At 31.6% G+C, this 13,465-nt stretch overlaps 1 protein-coding gene across 1 annotated transcript in view; it reads left to right on the forward strand.

Moving 5' to 3' along the window:
- The window catches only part of LOC128163345 (uncharacterized), a 114,583-nt gene extending 109,654 nt beyond the window's left edge, over positions 1 to 4,929 (forward strand). Inside the window, exon 9 of the mRNA XM_052826917.1 lies at positions 4,807 to 4,929. Within this exon, the coding sequence (XP_052682877.1) occupies positions 4,807 to 4,929 (123 nt within the window). The remainder of the gene's footprint in view (positions 1 to 4,806) is intronic.
- The last annotated feature ends 8,536 nt before the right edge of the window (positions 4,930 to 13,465 follow it).

Genomic DNA, 13,465 nt, shown 5'->3' on the forward strand with positions numbered 1-13,465 from the left:
CGAACCTACTTGAATTGTGTCTTTTTAAATCAGAGGGAGGAGACATTTAAATCAAAATTCTTCTATAGGTGGATCGATTGGCGCGTTTGCTAAATTATAATTTATGCATTATTTTACGTCTGAAAAAAAAATCGAATAAAGTTTTGAAGTTGCATATTACCATAGTGACCAAACAAACATTCCTGACCATACAAAGATAATTCCATGCGTGGGTTCAAACATGGGTCACGCAGGTATAATAGCTTTGCTTGCTATAGGACAAACCTTGATATTTTCATACGTTTTCATTTTTCAGGTTCCAGCCTATATAGTACAAACTTCTTATTTTCACAGGATTTTTCTAAATGTATAATGCGTATTTTGTCTTTTCCACATGTTTGTACTCGGTTAGGCTGACAGTAAACAAAGGCTTTGAAATGAATGGCCGTCCTCGATTTACTATACAAAATCACGAATGTCGGCTGACCCCTACTATGTTGTTAAGCTTCGTGCTTTTTATACACAATACATTCAGCGCTAAAACTTGTTAATTCTTAAGGAATAGATATCAATAGATAATGTTAGGGGGAAACATGTGCTTCATTTGAATCTTTATTTCTTCACCTTTTATCGGGGCCCATAAGTGTACTCGTCCTTTATTACATTCCGTAGTATTGAATTAGATGTTTTTGTTTTGTAATATATAGTCAGTATTTGCAAAAACAATTGTTGCCAGTTCGGTCCATTTTCGTGGGGATGTGCATGTTTTGTAAGTTGTGACCACGTAGATTTGTACGGTGCTAGGTAATTCTTTTGGAACTACATCCGCTGTGTGTAGTACGAACGGGGTGAGAGAATGTTGGCGTCAAGGGTATAAAGTATATTGTTATACTTTCATGTTAAATACTGAAATCTGATTGGTTTAGAAGAAGTTCGCAATCTGTTCTATTACCCTCAGAGTTAGCAACGCAATTAGCAACGGGTAACATTAAAAATTGTTACATGCGCGAAAATCATGCGCGTACGGTTCGCCTTAGAATTCACGTTATTCCTATCTAAAAGCAGTTATGTTTTCTTTAAAATTAAGACTTTCAGTATAACAAAATAAATAGTACCTGTTTGGGAGGATAACAGTTGAAATTGACACCCCGAGAAAACCATTGTCAACCGACGCGAAGCGGAGGGCACTACTTATATATTGTTGAGGCGTGCTCTGGACCGTAAAGTAAAAACGAAGAGTGTGTGTACCGTATTTCCGAGGGTCAACCAATATGAAGTTCCAGAGAAATAAACAGGCAATTGATGAAGGATTCCGAATTTTTTGGACGAGACTCAACGATGGCAGCAGTACAACAATTTAACAGACAGGCATGTTACAAACGAGTCGGATATGACCAGTAGTGGCCTCCAGACTCTTGGTGAGTCGAATGTGGCCGTGGCTGACCGCCGTATACCGGACTATCGATTGATAATTGTACAGAGCTATATATTGGAATCTGAACAATGAGTAAAAATTGACAGGTTATCATGACATAAGCAAGCTGAGTAAATGATTAACAGATGCAAAATAAGTAAATAAACTCAATGAGTCTTTAATGTCCTAGACATGAAACCAGATCATTGCAAAATGTTGTTTTAAAAGATAAGCAGTTCTTGAGTCATAACTCTCTCTCCCCTTTGAATTACACATAGAGTTCGAAAAGTGTTAATCACTAATTAAAAAAGTAACGTTGTACGAAATAAACTGTGAGAAAATATTACAAAACAGATGTTGAATTTTAAAAGTTAAGTCAAAATAAAGTTATAATTGAACAGTGAATTTTGTGCGCTGATAGTTTCCCATCGCTTCGGGGAAACACGTCCCCGTGTATCGGATGGAATATCACATTTCTTCCTCTGTTTTTTTTTTTTAGCTCACCTGAGCTGAAATTTCAAGTGAGCTATTCTGATCACATTTTGTCCGGTTGTCTGTCCGTCTGTAAACTTTTTATATTTTGAACTTCTTTTCTAAAACCGCTTGGCCAATTTCAACCACATTTGGCACAAAACATCCGTATGAGAAGGCGGATATAAATTGCTGAAATGAAAGACCGATCTTTATTCAAAGCGGAGAAAACCTCGAAACTGTAGAATAAGGGGGTGCATTTTAATAAATCTTCTTCTCAAGAACTACTGAGTCAACGTAATTTTGCATAAGTAATCCTTATGGGAAAAAAAATTATAAATTGCAAAAATTATTGGCGAAATCTGTTTCAAATTGAGTAATTTACGAAAATAAAAATAAAGAGATAATCGCGGTCAATCAGTTTACAACTTCGGGTTCGGTATTCCATATCGAAAACGAAAGTTCTTTGTACAAAGCAGCCATGTTTGAATGTTGACTTATGACAAACGGGTCAAACTGACAAAGATAAATTTGCCTGTTGTGCAACAGCTTACGTACGAAGGGGTATTTGAAACATGCTTATATATGTATGCCGATTTCGTGAAGTCAATTGAGGTTTAAACTTTCAATGCATTGACATTTTCACTCGGGACCGTGTTTTTACGTTGTTTTGAATTTCGAATATGCTTTATGGGAATATCGCTGGTATTTTGGAATTTTTACGTATTGAATCAAATGTAGACTTCCGTAAATCAGACAGTTAATTGTTTACATGTACCTGCGCAAAATGAGCAAAATCTGATGCACTAACAACATATTATATTATAAATACTATACATTCTATTGGTAATTCGGTACGATCTCTACGTTATGGTTGATTATAATGAAACGTGTTTTGTTAAGATGCTCCGCATTTTCAGTCTAAACGGAGATTGTGTTTGCTGCTAAAAATATATAGGTATATTTATATTATGAAAAATAAATTGTGCTCTTTCTTTGATTTTAATTTTGTGCATGTTTCTTTTGTTTTAATTGTTTACAATTTTCTCTTTACTTACCATATTCAGCTGTGTCAAGTTTCAAATTATAAGCAAGATACAGAGCTTTGCTCAAAGAACTGAGGCCATGCTTTTGTTCATTCTGAATAGGAAATACCACGTTATGTATCTTGCTTATAATTCTACGATTGGTGCTGAAATTTTGATTGATAAATAGAAATGTCTTGCCAAAAGGATGATATGCTGTAACTACTTTCTGGTGCACCTTCTTCAACGATAAATTGCATAAAATCTACACAAAAAAGATGGGTGAATAATGCGTGCAAAATGCCCATATGAGGAATTATGAGATACTGCAAAATTAAAATATCATTAAATCTAATAATTGTTTTAAAAATAATTAAAAACAATGTATATTTAACGCAACATCGGTTTGTAACCCTTAAGTATAATAAATACTTGTAATAGGTTGATTCAAACTGACGTATGTGTCCCAAAACCTCCAAATAAAGTCATTTTTATAACTTCAATTCCTTTTCGTTTATAGAGTGGGTCTGAACTCCATATTTTTGGTATAATCTAAATGCGATTTAATGGAATTTAAACCGATTTTAATCAACAAAAATGTGGACAGATCACCCACTATACTTTAAAAATGTAATTTTGTAGCCCAACAATTGAACGTTTTAGAAAAATAATACAAGTCCGTAAATTCGTTGCCAACGTCTCATAAAGCATTTAAACAACACACTTTGTTGTGAATAAAATGGCTCAGTGCACCAGACATTAGGTAACTTTATAGAACATAGGTTTTTAGGTTCGATACCACCAAAACTTTAGGATTATTATTTTCTTATCATTTTTTGAAAATTTTAATAATGGTTAGAAATTACCCTTTTGTAAACTTGTATTATAACATATCAAATATATTTTCAATTGAAAGTTGTATTTTACGACTGAACCAAATGGGCTGTTGTGCCATCTGATTCCCCCATTTTCTGTTTGATAGTTTTTTGAACACAAGTATATGAAAACGACGCCTTTTAAACAGTTTCCATAGTCCTGACACATTATTATTATTATGAGAATAAAAGCATTATCACTGTTCTTAAAAAATATTGCAACGGAAAATCATCTTTGTTTGTAGACATTTGCTGTTTTTTAATAAAGATGAAAATAATGGGTGGGCCTTGGTACAATAGAACGACATGCCTGCCAATACATTAATTTGAATTATAGCTCTTAAACATATGTGACAACATTTTTCAGTGAAGTTTATTCTTCAATCAAGTGAGTAGTGATATGAAACGTCACACGAAATGAATTCATGCCTGGTAAATGACAATCGTTTATAATGGAGAAGCCCAATTAAATTTTTCAAAGTTTTTAATTTGAGGAATTGAGCGCATTTATTCTGGTGCATTGAGGTTCACTTTTCTTCTTTCACATATAGGATTTTTAAAAATAAAATACAATAACCAGTAAGACGTGGAGGGAGAAAATGTACCTTTATGCTCTCATGTATTTAAATCGTTTTATAAAGTGATTGGGGGGGGGGGGGGGGGGGGGCTAAAATAAAGGGAACTAGAACTTAACCGTGAACACCAAATGAAAATTCAGTTATTTATATTGCATATAATCTTATTTTCACTACCTTACAAAACAGGTCATCCTTGTTTGCAACCCGTCCCTATAACTGTCTCTTAATAAGCATCCATAGGTTTTCGATGATGTTTAAATCGGGACTTTGTGCAGGTTAGCTCATGGTTGTTATTCCGTTTCTATGGATAAAATCTCGAGTTGAACGCGTACGATGCACTGGCGCATAATCGTCCTGAAAGATGTACGGCTTGTTGGGGAAATGCTGGGCTATAACTGGCTACAATTGCAAATTGTCATTTAGTATTTGTTGATACTTCTCTTCATTGATATTGCCATTAACAGTTGAAATGTACCGACTCCATGCCAAGAAATACATCCTCGGACGATAACTTCATAGGATGGTTTCGTTCGGCGCGCCTCCACCAAGTCCGGCCTCCAACCCTCGTCCCGTTTCTCCACATGTAAACACGAGAATCTTTTCCTACATATTTTTAAATTGATCTGTGAAAATTACCTTTCTCCAGTTGTTGTCAACCGTCAATTTTCTCTTCTCACGGCACCAGTCTCGCCCCCCTTTTTTTTAACTTCTTTAGTGACAATATTCTTCTTTATTACCTGTTTAACAAATCCGTTTTTGTGTAAATACAACTTAACTGTCCGTTTAGACACAGGTTGTTCTCCATTTTCATTAAAACTATCGATAATGTCCTTTAGATTTTCTCGCCCGTGCGATTTTACCAGTCTTTCCAGTTTCCAATAGTCAAGAGTTGACACGATAGATTTTCTTCCTCGTCTTGGGTTGTTTTCCAGGGATATATATATATATATATATATATATATATATATATATATATATATATATATATATATATATATATATATATATATATTCCGTTCGTCATTGAAAGCAAGATTTTTGTCTTACCTAGATGGGCGAGTGGGTAGCGCGGTGGGCGCTCACTGCTAGGAGAATGGGTTCCAGAAGTCGATAGTTCAAGCCTCCGTCGGGGCGAAGATGGAGCTCCAACAAAAGTGAATTCGAAATTCCCTGTGCTTTATAGATATCTATAGTATTCACTATGGGCAGATATATATCAATTTGAGAGTTATTGCAATGTTTGTGCTAATTATATATGTGTATCTATGCAATGTGTATCGTTCCGTACCTCTCAAATTGTCATTTAACTGTATTCCACCTGTATCTCAAGCGACTGTGTAGTGCGCGGCCAGCGCGCTAGGTTCCTTTCGTCATCGAAAGCAGAATTTTTGTCTTGCCTAGATGGCCGAGTGGGTAGCGCGGTGGGCGCTCTCTGCTAGGAGAATGGGTTCCATAGGTCGTAAGTTTAAGCCTCGCTCGACGCTGAGGTGGAGCTCCAACAAAAGTAAAAATTCCTTGTGCTTTATATATTATATATACCTGTATCTTCTTTCAGAAGTTATTAAAGTATGAATTGTTTGATCCGCAATTATTTGGGAAGCATCTAGTCATGCTAAGTTTCATCTTTAAAACCAGGCATTTACCTTTGTAATTGTTTATGCATGGAAGATATCAAGTGAAATCAACTTCCACCCTTTAAGAAAAGAGAAGCTTTGAACGTCACCCACCTGTTTATGCTTTATATTATGCAGTGGATGACCAAGTAATAGATACTTTACATGCGGTAAATTGCTCAAGTACTAAACATGTTGAGGCACCGTGGATAATCATTGACCTAGAGAACACCTTTGACGTTGGCTACATGTAGGTAGCATTGTGTAATTGAATTGAGACGTAAGGTTATGAATTGTATTGATGTAAAGTAGATCCTTGTTCCCCGTACTTTCACAATACACTAATTTATATTAGAGTCTTGCTCAATTTTAGACTTTTGTTCCAAACTAAAATCGTCTGTGTAGAGGAAGCAATCAGATAAAGACTCAGAATAAGAGACTTTTATCATGTAAGAAAAATGTTTACAACACGAGCGGAAAGGCGACCTTAATTGTGTCCGCTTAAAAAAGGCTCTGATGGGCTTCTAAAACAATTTTTGATTTTTTCCTATTTGAGCAATAATGCAGTTTACAATAGATGAATGTTTATAATGTTATAACATTTAGTGTAATGATATACAAATGTTATTCCGACACTCACAGTAAGTAAATGGTATTGGTTAAAAGTAGTGGCAACAAATAATTTCAAAGTTTTTTTTTTCTAAGACGATTATAATAATACACAAAATTCAATATAAGGTACAAAACCAATTTTCAACGAATGCTGATGATAGATGTACCGGTATATTAGTTTGTATTTCAAAGTTTAAAAAACGTGAATTTTATGATTCTATCCAATTTTGATTCTTATGTGGATCTAGGTTTCACTATATAAATGATATGAGAAGAAATGTTCAATAATGTTACATTTGCTTTTGATCAGGACCAGCTGATTGCATTTGTAATCTACGTTGCTATTGTACAAAAGGTCCAAAAGATAAGAGATTTGTTTTTCAAAATAAAGCATACAAATTGTTTATTTCATGTGAGCGTCTTCGTGACGTCAATTATTTGCTCGAGGAAACATCAATTTCAAATAGTTTCTCGACTTAATAATGTGATTGTGTTTTTATGTTATTGTCACTGTTTTGTTTCATAAATTCGAATTATTGATACCTGAATTGGTTCTTGAGATATTAAAAACGTTATAATAAACAAGTATTTAATTAATAATAATAGGGAAGAAGAAACCATAATTAATAAATCATATTTGTCTATAGCATAGGCTCACTAAGCCAACTAATAAGCTTTTTCACACCTTTGGAATGAAACATTTCGAGATTTCCAAATATGTTGATTATGAGTTTTAATCCCCGGGAGACACAACGTCTTGTTCGCCCCGCCTTGTGACTTTGTAGACCATTCCAATGACGCGTTATATAGAATAATCCTATTGACGTGTGATACTTCCTATTATTCCTCTAATGAATGTTTTATCTAAAACGTTACCTTATTGATTGGACAGTTTTTTTGACAAGTATAACTAAACTGCATCTCTTGCGGGAAATAGATATGTATTCCACCCGTTCGAGAATCTCGGTATTTTGTCATTCCATTAGTGCAAGAAATGTGAGATTAAAAACGACATTGATAAACAAACATACTTTAAACTGAAAGTGTGCAAAGTGTGAAATTTTCTTACGTACCAAAAAACTAATTCAACTATACATGATTCAAATTTTTAGAAAGAAAAGGGAACACACTACAAAGAAAGAAAACCATGCACGACGTTTTTTGCTTTCTTGAGAAACGTTTAGAGCATATAAAATCTTGAGTCATATGGAAACATGAACAAATTTTCCATAATGATCAGGAAAATATGTTATTACCCATTAATATTCAAATTTCCCTCGGTCAGTGCTTTCGACAAATTATTCATACTTCCCTTCACAATCATGCAACTTATGTGTATAAGGTATACGTTTAAATAAAAAAAAATGTATATATTTATGAATGTAACGTTAAATCTAAATTTGAACCTTCTTGTAAGGATAATTTTTTTTATTTAAAATTTTTCGTTTGGGGAGATATTTTTTCTTGGGCATTATAGCGTTTAGGAATTAGTTCGTTTCCTTTAAAGACAACTGTTGATTGAAGATGGTAGCCTTACATATATCTCCCGAGAGGGTCATCCAAGAAAAGTCCTTTAATGGGGCTACTTTTGTTATATCAGTACTGATGCTCTTAATAAAAAAAAAACCCAAAAATCTAATGTATTCTATGTTGTCACAGTGTTTATGATATTCTATATCTTCATGTACTTTATGCGGTTTTTTTTCATCATATTCTGTCTTTAACCGCTCTCGTCTCTACACAACGGATGTCCCTTTTCATTATTGGTGCGGTATTTTAGATGAAACTGGAAACCACAAATACATTATATAATTACACAGTCATTTGAAAGATAGAGGGTATATGTCGTCGAGAAAAATAGGGTTTTGTTGAGTGCGTGATGTAGGGTCATTAGAGGGGTCTAAAGGTGTTTTAATGCCCCTTTGTCATATAAGTCGTTACTACAGATCTTAAAGTTAGTGGCTACTATCATTTTTATTTTATTTTCCAGGGATAAATTGTACATGTAGGGACTACATCATAAATTATAAACAGGACTCGTGGTATCTTACAGATATAATATTCAACTTATTTATCTGTTTTTGTCTGTCTGTTTGTCTGTGTATATTATTTTATATTTTGTTTTGTTTTTGGGGTTGGGGATGCATTAGTTTTGCCGTTTTTTGTGTAAACTTTCGATATTTCAGTATTAAGATACAAACCATTTTGATTTATAGCGTGTTGTGATTGATATAATCTAACATATTAACAATTCACAAAGTTTCCCATTCCAATTTTTTTGCCTAATTACTGTCATTTTTCTAATTAAGGTGGTATCAAAAAGCAACCTTTATATTGCCTGAATATGTATTAGTAATGAACGTATCAAAGGAAAGAAGTTTGTCAAAAACAAATTATCTTAAACTTATTTTGCAAATTATCATTTAAGTTTAAAATATCAAACGCGTTATGTTTAAAGCTTGAATAAATAAGCACCGTAATTAAAGGCATAAGTAATGATCAATAAGAAGATTACAAAAAAATCAGTTAAGACAAATTGTACCACAATAAATGCTTTCATCGTGGAATACAAAATCAGAACTAGGTATTTTATTGATCATTTTCATTTTGTATCATTTATTTTGTATTTGCGAATGTATATCAATTTTGATAAATACTATAGATTATAATTTAAAGTTGATGTTGTTTAAAGTTTATACCTATATTGCAAAATACACTTGTTGATAAAATCATTATTACTTTTTTTAAAGTATGAATTTTATATTGTGTATATTTTTTTTAAACGGATCTGTTTTATATTTTGAAAATATCTATAGTACCTGTATTATTTGTTTGACTAAAAGAATTACATTTATAAATTCTAAACTTTATTTTGTACTGAAATCAGTATAATAATGTTTTTTTTTAATGAATTTGATTTGAACACTTTTTTTCATTTCAATTAAATGATGTCTTCATTTGTCAATATAAATTCGACAACATCATAAATTGTCTTTTAGAATTCGTTACTTGAATATTTGATGTATATGAAAACTGAAAAAATACTTGTTTTCCCCATTAACTTTTAATATACCTATTGGCGTTTAAAAGCTTTATCAACCAGGCCGCACAAGAGCGCTGTCTGTCTTCATACGGATTTTTAGTTTGTACATGCCTTCCTGTGGGATTGAGTTTGTGCATGCATTTCTGCGAGATTAATATAACGATCTTCATAATAAAAAATGAACATAAAGGGTTGTATGATACTTTTTTAATGCTGAAAATTACAATTATACATTTATTTACAAATAAAGAAAAATGAGTTCTGCTGATGGGAATTTATACGGTGTTTGTTTCGGGCTAGCTGATATATCATTTCATATCTGTATACTATAGAATTAGTTTATTTAAAAAATGATTTGTAAAATGTAAATACCAGTGGCATCAAGATATAAATGCCAAACACATTTGAGAACAGCGTCAAAGATTTAAAACAGATTGGCACATGTAAAAGACACCCAAGTCCTTGCAATTTTTTGTAATTTGGAAATAAATTATGGATGTAGTATAATTTCCATTTATAACTTCAGTGAATTGATTAAATTTAACATTCCTCATCAGTGTTGAAAGAGTCCTTCAAAGTATTGTGGTCTAATTAATTTAACGCTTGCGTCAGTACTCTTTTCTTGTACACAACTGAAAGCCTTTACGATCTGAGGGATCAGAAATATGAGAATGACAATGACAACATACTCATAATTGCGGCCTAAAAATATTGAATATAGAAAATTAAAGTATTTTCTCAAATCTTGATTCAGCTGTTTTCCAAAATATGATTTTTACTCAAAAGTGGTAAATAATCTTATATTTTGACAATTTATAAACTGAAATACCTTTAAAACTGTTTCATTGATTTTAATCTTGATTTATTAAAGCAAGAATTGAAGTTCGTTATGTTGTTTTTTCTACTTTTTTATAAAACTTGTAATGTCAATAATTTGATATTCATCTGCCGTAAAGTTGTTTTCTATCATATATTTTGTGGTTTAGAGATTATTACCAACTTGACCACGAATTTATATAATCATGGACTTTTCAATGTTTTATTTATTTTTAACTCTGCCAAATCAACAAAATATTGTTCAAACGGTCAATGTAAGACTCTAGTAACAACTGACATTAAATTAACTATTATATGTCATTAAATTGATTTGAAACTAATGTAACAAGTTATTAATCAAGGATACAGTAATAAGCTTAAAAGCATGAAAGCGGAAACCTAAAAAACGGGAAAATAATCAATTAAAAAGTAATCAAAAATATAAAACAGTTTGAATTAGTTAATGTGAATATTTTAAATAACGCACTATTAATCAAAGCTTATTTTGTACTGATTTATTAAATATTTGCTCGGTTTTATTGATTACTTGGTTTCATTTTTATATTACCTATTTTATAAGTACAATACCTGCAACATTGTTTATCACCGATGATTTATATTTATCTTTATCTTACATTATGGATATTGAGAAAAAAACCAAACTCATAAATTGCATACAGTAGTAAACGCGCTCTGTATTTACATGTTATACAAATAAACAATATACTTTTATTAATTTTAATTTTAAATTTGTTGAACACAAGTTATTTTTTTATTCAAATATAGGTTTCTTGATTTACGTTACAAAACAAGCAGTTAAAACTCAATGTGCACGTCTCTAATATCAGTACTACATGTAATGTATTATCCTAGTTTTTTTTTTTTTTAATTTTCAACTCAGATGGTTTTGATAAGATTTTTTCCGGAGTAAACTAGAATACAGATCAACACAAAGTATAATATCTTAATATCTGTAATAGATTAAGTTAATCTTGTAGAGCTAAATCAGGTTAATTTTGTGTTTCAGACAAAGATGTGAAGTATTGATAATATAAATAAAATCTAGCATACCTGTCTTTTTATTAATGATGTCTTTTTCCACAACAACAACAAAACCAGAAATTGAGCTCATAATTTAAATACATACTGTAGATTCCTAATTATACAAGAGATATTTATGTCGGCGTTAAATTGCAAGAAGCACATCTTGAGGATTCTAAAATCTTACGTTTTGTTTGAAAGATGTAAACTATATGTAACAATGAATATTCGGCTTTTGTGGTTTTATATTCTCACGATTTGATGCAAAGCAATTGATGGCAAAATTAAGTTCTTGCGTAAAATAAGGAATCTACAGAATTAATGTTTAGTACTAATAACATAAATTCATCAAATACAGTTAACAGTATCTGATTTACATATTAAACAATACATTCAACATGACGTTTTGTAAAATTGTCTCGGAAAGCTTGAAATTTAAAACCAATAACTCAAATTTGTTGTTTCTCTCATCATTAATAATTTAAAACATTTAGTTCAACCTGGCTGAACCCCTTAATCAGAATATTTTTTACTGTTAATCGGATGAAAAACGTCTCTTTATTGACTGTAACAAATAAATGTTTGGTTGTTATAATGATGTCTGTTTTAAAAAAAGTTACGGGCCGCCAGAAGGCGGTCCGTTATTTGATATACACATTTAGATATTGTATCTGCGTTTCTGCGGGATAGTTTTTTATAGAATTAATATTATGCTTATTTTAATGAATTAAAAGAAGGCCTGAATTTGAATGTAGAAATATGTTTTATGCCTTTAAGAAATATTACATATTTTTTTGTTTTACTCGTAAATGTAAAGTGGGTCATAGACTGTCGTGTTAGTTGCGATTTTACCGAGACTATTATCTTTTCGGAAAATATTTCGGAGTTTTTCATTGTATCGGGATCGGTATAAGGAACATTCTAAAGACCTGAAATATTGAAGACCTGAATGACATAACATTTTATATAAATGATATATTTGAATTTCTTTGTTCTGCGTCAAATGAAATTACTTTTATTCCATTTCGGAATAAAATATCCGGCTTATGTTTTTTACCTTTAAAATTGGGAAGTATCTACCGGATGAGCATATGATCTTACATGATTCAATACAATAAAACAAACAATAAAAATGGTTTGAAATACATAATCTCCAAGAGAATAATGATGAGTTGAACTTTGTCGTAGAATAACGTACAAATCAATGTGTTCTCCATTACTTCATACTATGGCAATGGTCATACATTTTTACCGTTATAAATGCTTACACTAACGAACTCGATTTTTAATAATAATAGTAAAATGTTACACTTCAAAACGCGCTGCTGAAAAATATATTAAAATTTACAATAAAGATTAGTAGTACAACCAACTCGTTATTTTCTTCTTTGTGGTGCGTTTTTATGTTAACAACTAATGATGATTCATACAACACTTATATTTTTTGCGGCCGATTTGACGCTTGCGTCAATTTATTTTTCTTGTATTCTTTGTAATCTGAAAAGTTCCAATAATTTCTTGTTTTAAAAGTGATGTAAATATCAGGGAAGATAAGTAAGCTTTTTGTAAAGCGAATACAGGGACGAAAAATTATAGTCGTAAAAAAATAGTCGCAATTATTAAGGGGAAGTTAAATGAATTCATCCCGGTAAAGCTTACTTAGCTTGGAAATCATATTAGGAAAGATGACTAAGGTCTGCAAACCGAATATTGAGTAATGATTTCAAATGATGTTTAAAAAATCGAGCGATGATAAATCGTACGACATATTAAACGGTCAGTTGATTTGTGCATTGTCAGTCGATATGATTTACAAACGTTCGATATATTCACATCAAAACATTTTGGAAATATGCCAATAAGGTGCAATTAAAATATATCTAAACTGATCATTAACAGTCTTTAAATACAACGTTACATTTTTACTACGTTTAATCTTGTTAAGAATTTGCTGTGCATCTGCGATCCATTTTTTTTTAATTATGTCGTGTATCGTTA

The sequence above is a fragment of the Crassostrea angulata genome, chromosome 9 (assembly GCF_025612915.1).
Source record: "Crassostrea angulata isolate pt1a10 chromosome 9, ASM2561291v2, whole genome shotgun sequence".
Classification (NCBI taxonomy): Eukaryota; Metazoa; Mollusca; class Bivalvia; order Ostreida; family Ostreidae; genus Magallana; species Magallana angulata.